The sequence below is a fragment of the Indicator indicator genome, chromosome 4 (genome assembly GCF_027791375.1).
Source record: "Indicator indicator isolate 239-I01 chromosome 4, UM_Iind_1.1, whole genome shotgun sequence".
Classification (NCBI taxonomy): Eukaryota; Metazoa; Chordata; class Aves; order Piciformes; family Indicatoridae; genus Indicator; species Indicator indicator.
In genome coordinates this window covers 6,647,932-6,665,524 of record NC_072013.1, presented here as the reverse complement: position 1 = coordinate 6,665,524, position 17,593 = coordinate 6,647,932, and the positions used below count along the sequence as shown (strand labels likewise).

Sequence of the window (17,593 nt, the reverse complement as noted above, 5' to 3'; positions counted from 1 at the left end):
CACTTGGTACTTATCTGACCACATTCTGAGCTATTTTGATTTATACAATCAAAAAAAAGCTGCTTGAGCAAAAGGAAGTATTTTCTGATGGCACAGTAAGTAGCTTTATAGTATGTAGCCTTATAAAATCCAGTCATTCCTAAAACAAACACAAGGTGGGACGAACAAGAGGTATACAAGAAGGCAATACCACCCTAATAAATCAGTTAAGAAATATAGAAAGGTAAATTGTTTACACTAATACAATTTTTGTAAAAAGCTAGTAAAAAAAAAAAGGCATTTTAAAAACAAACACACACAACACCACCACAACCATCCCTGGAAATTACTCCACATATTGCCAAGTCAGCAGCACAACAGCAATAGCTGCAGTAGCTTTAATTCTTACCTGGTTGTTTGGATCTATCCCAGCATAAGAATTGCGTGAACTACAGCCCACAGGAGGAGTTGCTTCTCGTATGAACTCTGACATCTCGATTCCTCCACCAGGGTCACTGAGAGAAACAGAAAGAAAAAAAAAAAGGGGGGAAAAAAAACAACATAAAACATCCCAACATTAATCTACTAGTTAAAAGGAAATTTGTCTACATTGAGTGGAGGTTCAAAACAATTTCTCCCTTTTCAAACGTCAGGGCCTCAAATACATCCCAGTATCTCAGATGAACACCGCCCATTTGGCACAGGAAGCTCAGTCAGACCTGGTGCACCCTACACACTGTCACAGAGGCTACTGCCTTGTAAAAGTCCACTGTCACCAGCCAACACAAACCGTTACAACTTAGGAGCTACAAGGCATTCTGAAACAGTAATTTGAAATTCTGTCTATACACACACGTAACTTTTGGATCAAACTACAATACCCATAAGTCAATTAACACAATAAGTACTAAGCAGAAGTGATTCAAAGAGCAGAGAAAGGACTCCAGATCCTTTTCTTAAACTAGATCTAGGACCAGAAAGTAAGGATAGGTTCACTGAGAAAGCCACACATTGTCAGTAAAAGTTATTGAAAAGGCAGAGACATACAAGGACACAGTATCTGTCCCAGGGAAGCAAGCCCCTTATTTCTACCAGAAAATAATTTCCCTTTGGATAATTTACAGGCCTTACCAAGAAATATTTCAAGGTACAATACATATCCTATTAATATTGAAATTATTATGTATTGGTCTGGAAGTATTTTCTAGATCAACATCACTGAATTGCAGTTTACCACAATTCAGCTTGCTAAAGTAAAACACCTATGAAACAAAAGCAAGTGGGACTGTCCATTAGGACAATGGTGTGACACAAGTTGGGGAGTACAACTCAGGGATCCAAGCCAGCATGCTCTGTTAAATGCAAAGTGGGAGAAGTTGAGACATCCTTTTTCCTCTCTTAATACAGTTGTCTTCAACCATACTGATCCAAGAGACTTATGAAAAGTAGTAACTGCTGTGTAATTTAACAAAGACCCTCTCTGCTCCTTCCTCAAAATAAACAACTGCCTCCTAACAATCAATGACTCAGAGCTGTGGCAAGTCCACATATGCATAATCCTTTGCCAGCTGGACTAAAGAAAGATGAAATCCCTCTGAAGAAGGGGCCAGAAATGGACAAGAAGCACTGCAGGACTTACTTAACAGGCAGCAAGTCTCAGATTAAAAAAAAGTCTCACTCATGCTGTAAGATCAACACCCAATAATTTTTGTAATATATAGACATTGATCTATGATACTATAAGCAAGCTGTAGACTAAAGGACCTGAGAAACATTCATTCTGCAGCATGACATCTGAAGTTATTGTCATCTTAGAGAGGCATAAAAGCACAACCTTCAGATCCATTCTTGATGATGCTAGGGGCCCCTAACCCTTCCTACATCAGAGAGATGACAAAAAAGACAGTTTGACATTAGGACTATTGCTTCAGTAAATAGAACTTGAGACAACCAGCCCTGAGTTAGCAGAACAATGATAATCACAATAAAGCAAAGCGAAGAAAAGTGAAAAGCTACCATTTCAGTATACTTCATGAGCAAAACATAAGCATGCTCTTTCTTATTGATTGCTATTACAGAGTCCTGATACCTGACCTAGTATTATCAATTATGCTAAGGCAGAACCAGGTAAGGAAAAAAAACAAAACAAAAAAACCCAAAACCCCAAACAATAACAAGGTAAAAAAAAAAAAAAAAAATCAGATTCAGTAATTTCTGCCAGCTTTAGCCAACTAAAGTATGCCTTACATAAGCACTGTAAGAACACAAGGACATAATGAAGCTAGACTAAACTGAACATTTCTCACTTAATATTCAAATTCAGCACACTATGATGACAACTGAAGATCTAACAAAGGATGCCTTTCACAAAAAGATTGAATTCCTTTCCTGTTTGAATAATTCATTGAGAAACACTGCACATGATTATAGTATGTCCCATGAAGCAGAAAAGTAAGTCACCATGAATAAGCTCTCATGCACAGAACTGGGTAGTTAGCTGGGGTGGAAGGAGGAGAAGATTTTGCATAGCAGTAAACCAATAGATACCAGCACAGGCAACAACAGAACCCAATACTACCACTCTGCTCACAGCTGCTATATTCTGTGACAGCAAACATAAACATGGATTAACAAAACCTAGTAACAAACAACAAATGAAGTCTGCAGGAACAAGCACTAAGTGCAGATTTCTAGGATTTATGATTGTGTGCATAAGAATCTATTCTGTCACACGTAGAATTCTTTGGGAGCGCTTTTCTCCTACCGCTGTGAAGTTCTGTGATCTGTTTCTTACAGTTTGCCGAATTCATACCTTAGATCAAGTGCTACGCTGCTTAGTTTGCAAGCAAAAAAAAAAAGTGAATACACACATCAAGAAGACTGAATAAACTATGTCCAGCTATCTGAAACAGAATCTGTGGAAGAGAGTCAAAGACTGCACTACACAAATTGAAACTGGTACTTCTAATTACTACCTGCAGCTATATTACAGTAGTGTGTCAGAAACTAACCAGAGTCTAAGGAGACTAAGTCCACATGAATTCTGAAGTTTAAAACCTGACTTAAGTTGACTGACTACAGAAATCTGCTTATTTGGGCTAGAACTTCCAGAAAGAATCTGGAACGAGCCATTTTGATTTACAATCGCAGAGGAAGGGTTTTATTCTTTTCTTCTGAACACCTTCTTCTGTCCTTATTCTCCAACTAAAACAGCAGAATAACTAATCAGGAGGCAGCTCTCAAAGCACAGGACCACCACAGCCTGTACTGCACATGCTAGACCATGACAGTTTCAAAATAGAAAATTTTCCTTAAAGCTTGAATCATTAATTAAAGTTAAAAGGCAAAACAACTCCAAGGTCTGACAGCTAGACAAAGGTGTAAGGAGAAGAAATAGCGAAAGGTAAGGCAAGAGGTGTAGAGTTTTGGTTTGTTTGGTTATGTTTTGGGTTTTTTTCTTTCAATCTTTCTTGCTCACACTTGTTTAAATAGAGTCTGTGTAACTCAAAGCTGAAGCATTCTCCAGCTGACAGTTTTATTTTACAGAAGTAAATGTGAAATTCATGTAGCAGCATGATTACAACTCCCCCATACTGATGGAGATACAGGACAGCAGCATCACCAAGTTAATGTTTTTTGAGACTTATCATGGTCACTGACAGTAAAAATAAGCCATATTCATACCCTCAAAAGCAAGACTGTCAAGTGTTTTAAATTAGTTATAAGTGTCAACTGATACCCAACACTTGCACTGCTCCTTCCACCATTTATGTGATATTAGGAACCTGTATCCCCATTACTTGTTTCCATGAAACCTCACAGAAGCATTAATATCACCAGCCCAAGTATGAAAGCAGCAACTTCACTAGAAGCTACAGTGATTCACATTCCTATCTCTAAATTATGAGTAGCTTCTTTCAAGAAATATTAATTAGAGAATTGCAACTTTATAAAGAGGATGAGGACACCAAAAAACCCACAAACAAGGCATTCTTCAGGGAATAGCAAGTTGTTCTTGAATAAGTATACCAAAGTTTTTATATTAAAAAAAAAAAACAACAAAAATTGATACTATTCACAAACCAACATGAACTGAAGATAAATGAGCAGTTAGGTAATTTAAACCGACAAATGTCAGCACGTAACTTTTGCCAAGTACTGAAAGCACCACTTTGCAGATAAACATCTTCAGAAAGAAACAACAGCAGTTCTTCAAAGCTAAACAGATTCCCTAACATAACTTCTAAACAGAAACTAGACTATTGCTTAATCCTTCAAAAATACCAGTATTTTTATCTAAAGTGGTCTCAGGGAGTGTGTGCGGTGGGATGAAAACTCTAGGTATCACATGCTGTAACCTAAGCTATTGAAACTCATCTTCTGATTATGCAAATATTTAAGGTAGTATGTCTGCTTAGGCCTCCCCTATACCTACCTTATGCTGAGGGAGCAGAGGTTTAAAAAAAAAAAAAAATAAAGTCCTACATACACACTTTCTTCCAAGACAAGTCTTTTTCATTAGTGTTCTGACTTAACTTACTAAAAAGGGTGCCAGCTCAATATTACACTCACTCTATACCCCCTCTGCTGCTTTGAATGTTAACCCAGAGTTCTTGTAAGCTTCCAGGCAAAGATTAGTATATACTGTACATCCCACTTACCAAAAGTAACTCCGTAATTTCTGCATTGACCTTGTTCCCAGTTCTAGTTAAGAGACCTGAAAGTGGGAACAAGGATCATACAAAAGTTAATGAAACTTTAGTTGGCAAGCAGGACACACAGCATCAAACTAACCTCTACTTCTGAGCTCACAAATGCTTAAAATGTAGTAACTTGTCCCATGTCAACTGCTCCTTAGGCAAAACAGGACTTCTGAAACACCCAGAAGTAATTCACAATACTAGGAGAAAGAAGTCCCTTGCCAAGTCTTGGCTACTGTCTGGGAAGCAAAAGCTATATGGCTTAAAAACCAAAAGGAGAAACCAAAACCAAACCAAACACCAACAAACCAAAACATCTAAGGATCACAGCTCAAACATGTGTTAGCAAGGTCGCATTGAAGCAGAACAGACCACTAGCTTACTTTAATGAATTTTATTAAGCAGAGTAAGCATTAATATACATTTAGGCACACATTCTGCCAGAATAGCTCAATACAGTTTAGTAGGCCATGTTGTGATCTAAATGGAGTCACAATTAAAATCAGCAGGTTCAGTTACCAAACGCAAGATGGAAAAAGGGTCAGGTTGTAAGAGATTGATACGAGAAGTTACTGTATATCAACTTGAAAGGTTTTTGCTAACAATACCCAAGGTGACAGCAGATACAAGAATTTAAACCTATCCTGTGAGAAGCTCAGTAAAGTCCTTTTACTTCTAGGCGGAGCATTTTATAGAGCATCAATTTAACACTTCCTTTCTTTAAGCATTCTGATAAACAAACTTAAGTGGCTTCTTTCAGTCACATTTCCTTAAATTCTCCACATCAAAGTTTCAGGTTGTTTCTTTTTAAAAAGATGCACACAACCTTTTAAGTGTCAGGACAGCATATTATTTACCTCACTTTCAAAACTATTCATGGCTACTAGTACCAGAAGCTCACACACAAAAGGTTTAAAAGGTAACATTTTGAGGTTGCAGTCCATCTCTCAAGACGGCCTCAATTATCTGGAGCCAGGCAGAAGCTTTGATAATAGAGCTCGTAACACATCCAAAGCCTGATCAGACTGGTTAGGCTAGCCTTGTTGAGTCATCTTTTGTTCTTCCTTCTCCAAATAGTCCAGGTCAGAGGAAGAAAACCTCTGGCATTTTTAATGCTGGCAACAGCAAAGTTCTGTGGAAAGGAATCACCTCCTATTGACAGGACATCAGAATCACCATCTTCATCACTGATCTGAGCAATTTGTAAATTTCCAAATCCTGAGGACAGTGTTCTCCTGACTTGAGGCTATGACTGGAGTCAAGCATTGTATCCAACTCCTGCTTTTGTAAAACTAAGCAAACTGAACCCAATTAGGCATTCCCTTTAGTGACAAAAGCACTTGGCACGTACTATATGGGCCTTTGACAGATACATTTTTAAAACTAAGTGTACTACTGAAATAAGAATCTTTGTACTGGTTGTGTTCATTAAGTATTTAGTGACCTAATCAGCACACATTTTCCATGCTATTGTTTCAGTGCTTCCAGCATTTCCAATGTTCTGGAACTCCCCTAGGGGAAGAACTAGGAAACGAAGCTGAATCCATCATTTCAAACCTAATACATAAATAAACCTGCTTTTAAAGACCAGAATTAAACAGTCTTTCAGAACTACAGAACTCTGCATCTACATTCCTCAGTGTTTATTTCAGCCACCATTCCAGTGAGACATCTGCTGAAGACAGGATTGTTCATCATTTGAAGCAGCATACAAACATGAGCAGACACCTTACCTGGGCCCATTGCTGTCTTTCCTTTTGGCTGAAACACTGCTTTGTTCTGTTTTAGCACCTCTGTCCATATGTTCACTGGCATTCCTCTCCACAATTTCTCCCTCATCCAGTGCCCTGTGCAAACGGTAATTCACCATCTTCAAAACGATAAAGAGAGCTGCTATCACCGGGCAGTAGACAGCTACTATCATCATGGAAGAAGGAAGGGCCTTTCAAAAGAGAGCAAGAAAGAGTTAATGAACACAAGGCCCATAAGGATACATAAAGCTATCTAGAGTGTAACAGCTTATTTCAAACAGAGAATACTGATTATACAGAAAATTAAGGTTTAAACACAGTTAATGTGTGAAAACTTTTAGAAGTCTAATGACAGACAACAGAACAGTTGGACTACAAGATGCCAAAGCACCACAGCAGCATGTTAAGTAGACCTATCACTGGAGCCTGAGAACCAAATTCAGCTCTTGTTCTCTTTTTTCCAGGCTACTGGAATACAAGACAGATTAGGAAATCTAGAGCTAGCATGATTTTTGTGTGTCACATCCAATATGTTTGATAGCTTGTTAAGTTTTTAGAAGGAAAAAAAAAAAGGGGGAAGATTTTAAGTAACTTGGAAACTCAATCAAGCACAGGGTAGGACCTTATTTCAGGGACAGTACATAGCACATCACGTCCATCTTGGAAAAAACGATGCAAGTTCAATGCCATGGTAGATGGAAGAAAATCTGCCCAACTACTGCTCAGCCACAAAAGACAAACTTTCCCTTACTTGCATCCAAAAAAAAAAAAAAAGGTGTTTACATATGCAGCTCACTTTTGAGCAGCAGAGTCCACAATAACCTGTGATACCATACTGCAAAGATTATTTGTGCTAGACTTTTACATGTCCACGGTAAGGCAGCCAGTGCCTCAAAGGGAACTTTTTAGTTGTGTCAAAGGTTTTCCATACAGCTAGAAGCCATATGAAAAACCTCAATCCTGAATTCAGCTTTTGAAATTCCACTCTGAGTTAAGACTTCTCATGAAATTTTTTCTGAGGCTTTTACAGATCGATCACTTCAGCAAAAGGTATTAAGTGCAGCCTAACAGCTACTTAAAAGAAGTGTTCAGAGTACTAGTTAAACTTCACATTTCACTTTCACAGCTTCCACCCTTCTAAGTATGAACAGACAGTGAGTTAGAAGTTTGCCTAGGTAGTCACTAAACAAAATGTGATACTAACTTTTAGTCTTCGTCTACAAACAGACCACTTTCCTTAGGAAAAGCAACAAGACCTTGGGTTGTCAAGTATTTTCTTTCATCACTATCCTTTATTCCACTGATGGTATAGTTTGATAAAATTCTAAGTCATAACTATATATATATATATACACACACAGAGAAATACAACAATTTAGAATTTGTCACCCAGCAAAGCATAACTTAGTAAATGAAAACAACAAATGAACTCTTTTTAAATCTCCTAGCCTAAAGGAGAATTTCAGCTTCCTTTGTACACCTTGCCTCCCTCACTATACAGATCATTGCAAGAGAAGAATCTGTATGGTGATCAAAGCCCCATGCAGAATCAGGAAGAGAAAATGACTGGAGAATGACACAAAGTCATCTCTAATCCATATATAAAGTCAGTTTCAATCACTTAAAAGACATCTAATTACTACATTAACATACCCATATATCCAAGATTAGTCTTAGAAGAACTGGTCATGAGTTTAGCAACAACACTGTTTGAAAAGATCTCTAAATACCAAGTACTGAAATAATAAAGGGGATGGAAGAATAAACATTTTAAAATATTGTACAGACTGTTGACTTCAGGGGATTAAAAAAACAAACAAAATAACAAAACAGACACAGCAGTTCTTAATCTGCCTACTCACTTTCTGGCAATAAGCAAAACCAAATAATGTAACTTTTCTAAGGCCAAACAATTACAAATAACCAAGTCTGGAATAAATCAGGAGGCAGGCTACTTATTAGGATTCTTTTCTTCAGGAGATGGAGTTTAACCTAACTTTTCCTCCAAAACAAATCAACACCTAATGCCACACTTGAAGTAGGACAGGCAAACTGAGGTGTGGTATGCTAACTTTCACATGCTGACCCGGACGAGACCCTAGCGTACAGCGAGATTCACTAACTATGCACCGCCCCAGGAGGAGAAATTGGAAGCAAAGTTATTTTAAATACAGCATCAGTAAGCAGCTAGGAGCCACAATGATGCTACTGGCATCCATACAACCCCTGAGGCAATGCCACAAGAGTTTCTTCAAGAAATGTGGTGCTTCCGCTTCCAAGAACTTCAGAGGCAGCTAGCTCCCTGCAAGCAAGGGCAAGCCCGTTAACTTCTGCAAAATACAACAGGAGCTTCCTGTATCTGCTAAGCAGTTTGCTACCCAATCGCAAACGCAACTTCAACCATCCTCTGTTACCAGTACCTACTGTTCACAAGCCACTAACAAAAGAGTCAGTTTAACACCAGATGATAAAAGCTAGACTTAGTCTACAAAAGACAGACCAATCATTTTCTGCCTGGAGAGCTCTTCAATTTCTCTCCTTCACTCCGTCAACCACGAGATCACATAGTATATCCAGTTTATCTTGTGGAATGCAAAATCTACACATCCTGTTCTGCAAAGGAAAGCTTTAAGAACGAGCAGGGGGGTAAAGCAAAATCTCATGTAACTTGTGGCAATCCCAGGAAAGAATTAAAGGGTCTTTTTTTCCTTATATCCTTCTTTCCACAGCAATTGCAAAGAGCTAAAAATAAGGTAAATTAACTCACTACATTTCGTTCCTCATATTCATTAGTAGTTATTACTCTCTGGAGAGTGCATAGTCTGGGAAAGAAGACATTTTAGCATGTCCATCACACTATACTATCTGATCATACTTTATATAATAAAGTCTCATGCTGTGCAACAGCAGTTCTACCCATGGTACCATCAACTCATCTGCATTCCAGCCTCAAGAGGAAGAGTAACAGCAATCTAATCTAAACCACTGCTGCCTTCTCTATTTTTCTTTGCTGAACTTAAAAGCATTCAACTTCCATTTGGGGCCTCTCCACAGACCAACACAAAATAAAGGGAGATTAATATTTTAAACTATGCTTGACATTTTACTACATTTGAGGAGAGACAAGTTTCTGAGTAGCACAACTGAGCATTCTATACAGTATAATTGTTAAGATTGAAATACAAATGTAAGTTCTACAAATTCATAGCTACATCTCATTTCAGTTCTCTTCACAAGTACTAAAGCATTTTTATTGGGCGCAACAGACTTAAAAACCTCAGGTCAGAACTTGTTAGCAAACAGCAGCTGGTTACAAGCCTGTAGCTGCAACAGCATTTCAGAGGACATCTCATTTTTACTGCACATCTCTAGTCACTTCCATTATCACCAACAGACAACACAGGTTGAACAGCAAGAGTCACAAATGAAGCTCTCATAGAAGAGAGAAGCTAGACATGGCCATACAAAAACTGACCACTTGAATTACATTTTGTTGAAAACTTCAGTCATCTATTGATTGAACAAACTCAATCTTCTGGCTGAAAGTCTTTCCTTAAAGGGAAGTTAAATAGTACTCTCAAAGATGGAGGGGGAAGGACACTGATTTTCTATCACCTTTGCCTCAGGAGTTACTTTCCGAATTTAAACCTTTCAAGGCTGCGTATGAAATCCATACTATACATGTGGACAAGAGTAAGAAGCAGGAAAGCACAACTGAGGAGTGGGACTGCCCCTTCTAGAAGCCGCTGGCTGTTAGGTTAGCTCAGTTTTATTACAGCACACCTTTTGTGAAAGAGTAGATAGAAAAAGATTTAAGCACTCCTAGATTCCAGTGGTCAACCCAGAACAGAAAAGAAACCTCAGACTACTAGTTACAGGACTAAACTATTCCCATATGAGCTACAAAGGTCACTGCATCTTAATACAACATTTCAAATATGTAAGTGCCAGGAAGCAGAGGGAGTTTCATTGATCACTGGTTGCATTGCATACTTCCTAAGAAACAAAGACTAAAAGGATCTTACCTAATTACACCTAGCTTTAGCTAGGCACTACAGATATAATGAAGCTGTTTTTTTGAAAAGAATCTGGAAAATGTGTAGGTGTTACCTGTTGAGAACACTCATAAGACTCCCAATGCAAATCAGATTGCAAGTCCTTACACAGAGGTGACATCAATCAAACACTCATTAAGCATTAACAGTTGTCTTGTAAAATGCTTTTATGTTCAAGCATTTTGAGGCTAGTATTTTATATATCCATTCATAGTGGAGAAGAAGAAACATGAAGAAACAGATGCAGCTTTGACACAATTTTTTATGAACAAAGTCCTCAAGAACTGTATTTATCAGGAAGCATGCTCAGCTACCCGGGTTTTGACTGAATCCTCACGGTATACAAATGAAACTCAAATAGCCAAGAAACTGTATGTGGCTTACAGCAATGTGGAATACCAGGGATTCTCATTGTATATCCAACTTCAAGTACTTAAACTCTTAGAGAAACCATATCCATTTCAGAAACTTCACTGGAAAAAAGACTTCCATGAAGCTACATTTATACAATCTACTTCTAGAATTATGTACACAAGTCAGGAAATCAGATGCCTATTAAGTGAACTATTGTCTAAACGAACTTGACTTTGACAGACAAGTTCTGTAGGTACATACTTACATTAGGTACATAGGTACATTACCCCAAGTGACGTACAGTCTTGGCTTCTCTTCAGTCACTGGCAAAGCTCCCTGAGTGCTAGAGCCAGGACTTCACCCCCCCCTGCGCACGTGGTGGAGCTGAAACAGCACTCCGACTAGGGGAAGTGCTTTGGCAGCCTCTTCTCTTCCCATCTTCCTTGTAATACTGATGCATAAACAGGGGCCTCTGCATTTAGAGTATTTTTTCCAAATCTACCACTGTATTTTACAACCTACTTGTATAGTTTCCCCATATTATAGCATATTTTCTTCTCTCAAGTTTTGGATTAGAGTGAAAAAGGGATCACCTCTTACAGCAGATAAGCAGATCAACAAGCACAGCTGAGACTGTACTGAATACAAATATCCAAACAGGATAGGTTTAACTAGTCTAGAAGGCAGATTTTTGTATGTATGATGCCAAGCTACAGATCCACAAGTACAAACTCAAGGAGCTTCACTCAAGCAGACACGTCTCTCTCTTCCTCTACATCCCAATTCTTTCATTATCGACAATTTTTGTTTAGCCATGCTTCTGAGAAGGACAGATTAAGTCCATAAATACAAGAAAAAGCACCTGGATCTGTAATACAGAGAGTTATGTATGTATCTGTCTCTTACCCTTCATACAGGGTGCAGAACATGATTTTCATGTGCTTAAATTCAGAAGGCAGATGAGGAACAAGGAAAGAAAGGTTAGCAGAATTCTGTTAATTTCTTCAGATGGTTTGCACCATGGGTTTAAACCCTTTCACATTAACAGCACTGGCATACATAGATTTATGGTACTACATGCTGACCACAACCATTATGAGATTCCATTCTGAAAATACAGAATCAATAGAAGGAATGCACAGACAAAAGATTAGTTGGGTGCAATAAATCAAGTCTTTAAGCAATAAATGTATCTAAATTATCAGTGCTTGTTCCTGTTGGGAGTTAAATGACATTTGGAAAAAAAGTGATTATATTACTGTAAAATGTATTCAGCCTTGAAAGCCAACAACAAACAAAGTTCTCAGGGGATCCTTTTGCCTTTGTTGCTACAGTACAACTTAGGAAAAACTAGTTATTGCTGCTCCAATGCGTCAAAGCAACACTACGATCTTGGAATTTCTTATGTGAGGAAGTTTTGTAAGTAATATAAAACCTGCCAGCATGCTAAGTCTTACCTTGTTTTTTAAACACACGGGGTTGTCTGCCAGCAACAAGTCATTTGAAGCTAGCTTAGAAACTCCCTCCTACACACCAGTGAGCCATGCTCAGAAATCAGGTTACATTTACCTAAGAATTTTTAATCAAGTTCTGCTTATTTACGTACGTCCTACAGCAATGCAGCATTTAAACCCTTTCCAGAATAAAAAGCAGTAGAGATACAAAAGAGCTAAAGATGACCATCACAGCTCTGCCCTGTTTAGTTTATGTCTAGACAACACTTAAACGGCAGAGGGTGGAAAGAGGGAAAACAGCCAAATATGATTCAATCTGCTTTAACTTGTTACTCATCTCCCTACTTATTCTCAGTGAAGTTGGCACTTGTTTTTACATCTTTACCTTGTCCAGAACTATGAAGCAAAAGAATTTCTCTGACCAACAAAATCCAAAGCAGCTTGCTTTTGCCCATCTTTTCCCCTTGCACAGAAAAACACAGAAGTTTAACCAACACTGAAGTTTACCCCACAATATGTGCAACTTTGCTTTAAAAGCAACAAGGGACTCAAATGCTGGACCAGATTGCCAAACAAAACCTGTGTAAAATACAGATGAGCCCTCTTTCAAAAGTCTCTTGCACATACAGGATACAGCCCACCACACCTTTATGAACAGCTCTCTCAGCAAAGTAGTACTAATTAAATAAACTGTTCTCTCAATGTAGAAAAGAAAAAACTTCTGGGGAAAAACCAAACAAAATCACACAACAACCCCATTCATATAATATATTTGAGATCTGAAAGACTCTTCATTTTCCATATTCAGTGGAACTCCAAATAGATACAGACTCACAGATCATTTTATGGCAGATCTGCTCAGCTGAAAGTTTTATCTAGCTCTTGTCACATTAACTTTGGTTTTAAAAGTGCTTTGTCTCAGCTTGTGGTTTCCTTGCCAGCAATCTAAAGTTTTCAACCAAGAAGCCTTGGAGCTACCTTTTCCAAGGCACAGCAACATGAATTAAAAACTAACCATACAGGGCTGTAACCTCCTTTTTCCACATTAGCTATTTCTTATTGCACTGTCTCATACCACAGTCTTACAAATTACTCTTTAACAAAGCAAATGCCTGACCCCAGAGCTCTCAATCTCTGCAACTGCACTCATCTAGACTTTTTCCTCCAAGGTTTCATTCACTACCTCATTTTTGTCACAAGGCAGTTTCTACTTTAAGTTGTCACAGGGTCTGGCCCTGGAAGGCTTGCAAATTCCATTCCACCTCATGTGTTCAAAACTGGTCACAAAACACATAGAATAATCACACTTTTCTACTGAGTAATATGAAGTGAAACATCAGTAGTTCATAAATTACGCAGTTTACAACAGAAAGGAAAAGCACTAGCCAAGCGGAAACTGCCCTCTTCCTCATAACTGATCACACCTCTTCTGTATTTGTTTCCAAGTCCAGAAGTCAAGAAAGTTTATAAGTTTAAAGGTGAGTATTTTAACAGCTTTAAGTGTTAGATAGAAAGACCCATCCAAGAGTTCTTCCAAACCAAGCATACTAGGAGCCTTGACACAAACAAATAAGCCAAAGTAACTTCTTAAGAATAACAGTCCAGATACACTTCCAACCAGCACCCAGCACCCTGTACGATGGCCAAATAAACTTTTATGTTATGGACCCTGAAGCGCAACCCCCCCGCCCCAGTCTCAAAAGTCAGAAAAGTGATAAGAGCTGACAGCCAGAAACACTGTCTGGATCCGACAGTTTCTACAGAAATCGTGCTTTTTCCCCTGGACTACCCAGAAGATCTGCAGCGGAAACCGGTAGAGTTATACCCAGTTTTGATGGAAAGCAAATAACAAAACGAAGGCAAACCGCCAGCGACTGAAGACTTGCCCTGCTACCCACCCCTTCCCGGACCCCAACAGGTCTCCGCTTCCAAAACACTGCAGTCTCAGGTATATATCTCGCCGCCTCTATCACGGCTACCGGGCCCGGCTTGTACCACCACACACAGCGGCAAGCGCCGACAGGGGAAAACCTCGGAGAGGCGGGCCCCGAGGCGCCTCTTTCCCGGGGTAGCCCGACAGCGGCGGCGGCGCGCAGGCAGCGCCGCGGGCAGGGGGCGCGCGTGCGACGGCCCCACAGCCCTTCCCTCCCCCGCCTCAGCCAGCCCCCCCCCCCCCACAGCCTCCCCGCCGCCGCTGCCGAGGCGAGCGGCCCCCGACAAGGCCCGCCCGCCTGCCCCAAGGCCCAGGCCGACACCGTTCTCCTGGGCGCGGCGGCCTGCGCTCACCATGTAAAGGGTGAAGGGAAAGCCGAGCAAGAAGAGCCACAGGTAGAGGTGCAGCGCGTTGACCCCAGCGCCCTGGTGCGGGTCCTGGTACCAGCCGCCGCTCAACGCCGCCCACACGCCCTGGCGCAGGATCTGTAGCACCTGGGAGCCCATGGCGGCCCCGCTCCACCGAGCCGGCCCCACTCTATCCGCCCTGCGAGCCCGGGCAGAGCTGCGCACCGCCCGCGCTCCGCGACAGCCCACACGGCCGCAACCGCCGCCGCCGCCTCCCCAGCAACGCTGCCGCCATCTTATGTCCGGGCCCCGGGCCGGCCGCCCGCCCCCGCGCCGCCGATAGACCGGCAGCCCTTGCGGCAGGGAATGCCCGCCCCGCGCTCTGTCGTCGGGGAGGGACTAGGCTGCGGGGGCCGGGGCAGCAAGAATAGCCGCGCTCAAGCTCAGTAGCTGGCGCCCCTGCCCCAGCTGAGGAGGATGAAACCGCTGCCAGCACCCCCTGGCGGCGCGGAGGAGGCGCGGCGGCTTGCACCAGCTCAGTTCTCCGTGGGCGAGCTGCTGCTGGTGGCCCTAATCCCCATCCGGGGCCCAAACCCCACCTACGGGGCGGTAGCAGGCCGGGGTCCGCCTGCCGTACCGTGGGGTTGCGTGTACCTCTGTCGCTATGGTACGCTCACGTTTGTGGCCTGGCCAGAGCGCCCCTCGGGTATCATCCTATGTTGAGGGTACTCCCAGAAAATGGAGATAGGCATAGTCCTCCAGAAGCCATTCCCTCTCTCGGTGCCTTAATCTTTACGAGGCACAGTGCCTTCTTTTTGTGGCAAGGCAGAAGGTTATTATGCCATCATATGCTTTAATTCTTTAAAATTCATGTAAGATAACCTTGCTGGTTTTGGAGTCCATTTCTTGACAATACCTGATTTTACCAAACCGCTTGCCTACCTGTCCCCACAATAGGGTTTGTTTTGTTCCTTTCAACACATACAAAGCTTGGATTTATCAGAAGATGACACAGCACAGCATTAGTCTTTCACAGATCTGCATCTCAACTTCTACATTCATCTGTTTTTACAGAAGGTCACTAATTCTCATCAAGTCCCAGCATTTCAAGCTTTCCTCTTAGACAAGCATGTCCCAAAGGTCACACATCAGCTAGAAGGAGGTTAGGGAAGAGTTTTAAGAGTGCTGTCACACTCTTCAAAGGGAAAAGGGGAGGTCTCTTCCTTCAAACCTTATGAATGAGTAACATTGAAGATCCCTCATTAAATTACCAGCCATACTTGGGGGAAAAGGAGCTTTGAGAGCATGTGATGATGCCACTGTGTTGGCAGAAGGACCCTACGTAAGTTCTGTCCTGAAACCAAGCTGTTGTCCTACTCCAGCAGATTGGGGAACAGCACCTTCTGGGTCTGTGCTGCAGAGGAATTGCAGGAATGAAGTAACCCAAGCACTCAGTTATGACTCATGATGAGCATGCATTTGGGCTGGTGTTTTCAAGAGGCTGTGTTAATGCCACAGTCTCCATGGTGTTTTTCTCCCTGACAGAGAACCAATGGCAGCATTTGACTATTCTTGGAAAATCAGAAGGCAGAAGTGACTGACTGAAAGCAGATGTAGAGGATCTATTTTTTGTTTCCCCAGTGGGAAAGTAGGGAGAAGGGATAGACATAAAACCCCAACTATGATGGCTCTCTCCCCACAGTATAAACAAATAAACCATTTTTAACTTTATTGTTTCCATGCATTTTCAAATACATGACTCCTAGCAGTATTCTGCAAAGGAACATTTTTTTCACTCGATCAAACAAGACTAAGATATGAAAGAAAAACCAGATGCAGGGAGCAAGGCATGGAGAGGGGAGGGGAGATGGGGGAAAGAGGGTAGGAAGAGGAAAAACAAAACCAAAACACAAACAAAAAAAGCCAGCAGAGAAAACCTAAAGAGGATAATCCATGGATGGGGAGGGGGAATTCCTTTAATCCCTTTAGGATAAACCTCAGCATGACAAATTTCACCAGTTACAATAAGCTCAGAAAAAATAAAAATATGAAGCCTTTCAACTACATTATTTGCCAAAATACCATTTAAAACTGTAATAAAAAATGCAGCTGTTAAAAGGTGAATTTTTTAGGATGTGTTATCCGTAAACATACTATAGTACTGTAATGATCAGGATTATGAAGCATTAGTTTTTTTCAGCAGCTGTTTTATGAATGTTACATAAAAGCTGTTCACCTTGTCCACAAAAAAAGGAGGCAAGAGAGATAACATTCATTAATAACATGTCTAAAGGTTGCAGTAAAGGTTTTTAAAACCTTTATGCTTCTGTTTAGGAAGAATTGATTAAATCTGGACAGATGAGCCTCAGCTTCATGCTAGTGATTGACATTAAACAATGTCCCAGTGTGAGAGGCTGGATGCTCTGAAAGCTTATGGCTGCTTCTCCAGCTCTGCTCCTAGAAGGCATTGGACTAGCCATAAAGTAATAGAGGCTGGGGAGAGGTCAAAGCAAAAAAGCAAACAGAAGAAACAAAGTATTGAATATTAGAGGCTGAAACCTGACCCAAACAAGCATAACCTAGTTTAGCACAGATAGCCCTGTTCAAGAGCACTTCATGGGATGATGTAGTCTGTCTACAGTAAAATAAACAAGAGAATATCATGTGCTTGAGAGGACAATTACATTTCACTGTAGCTATTTACATGCAGACAGCCTGAAAACATGAGGACACAAGATGGGAAATAATATTATAGGAATACGTCTATGCCTGAAGGTAAAATTGATAACAAGTTCAGTCATAGGCATCTGTAACAGAGTAAGAAAAAAAAAATCATTATTATCTTTTAAGGGAAACAGTCCACGCTTGGATAGAGAGTAACAGCAGTAGACTCACTCTGTGCATCAAACCTCTGCAGTCCAACAAATAACTAGCTTATCTTCTGCACTCTAGCCTTACAGTTCTTCTTTAGGATGAGTACAGGAAAAGAGTGTGCTCTAGGAAAAATAGAGCATGAAATC

At 40.8% G+C, this 17,593-nt stretch overlaps 1 protein-coding gene across 2 annotated transcripts in view; it reads right to left on the bottom strand.

Moving 5' to 3' along the window:
- PCNX1 (pecanex 1) overlaps positions 1-14,732 on the bottom strand; it is an 81,532-nt gene extending 66,800 nt beyond the window's left edge. For both annotated transcript variants that reach the window (XM_054400731.1, XM_054400732.1), the window contains exons 1-3: positions 14,580-14,732; positions 6,413-6,621; positions 389-494 (exon numbers count right to left, since the gene is read on the bottom strand). In XM_054400731.1, the coding sequence (XP_054256706.1) occupies positions 389-494; positions 6,413-6,621; positions 14,580-14,732 (468 nt within the window). The remainder of the gene's footprint in view (positions 1-388; positions 495-6,412; positions 6,622-14,579) is intronic.
- Between the last annotated feature and the right edge of the window lie 2,861 nt (positions 14,733-17,593).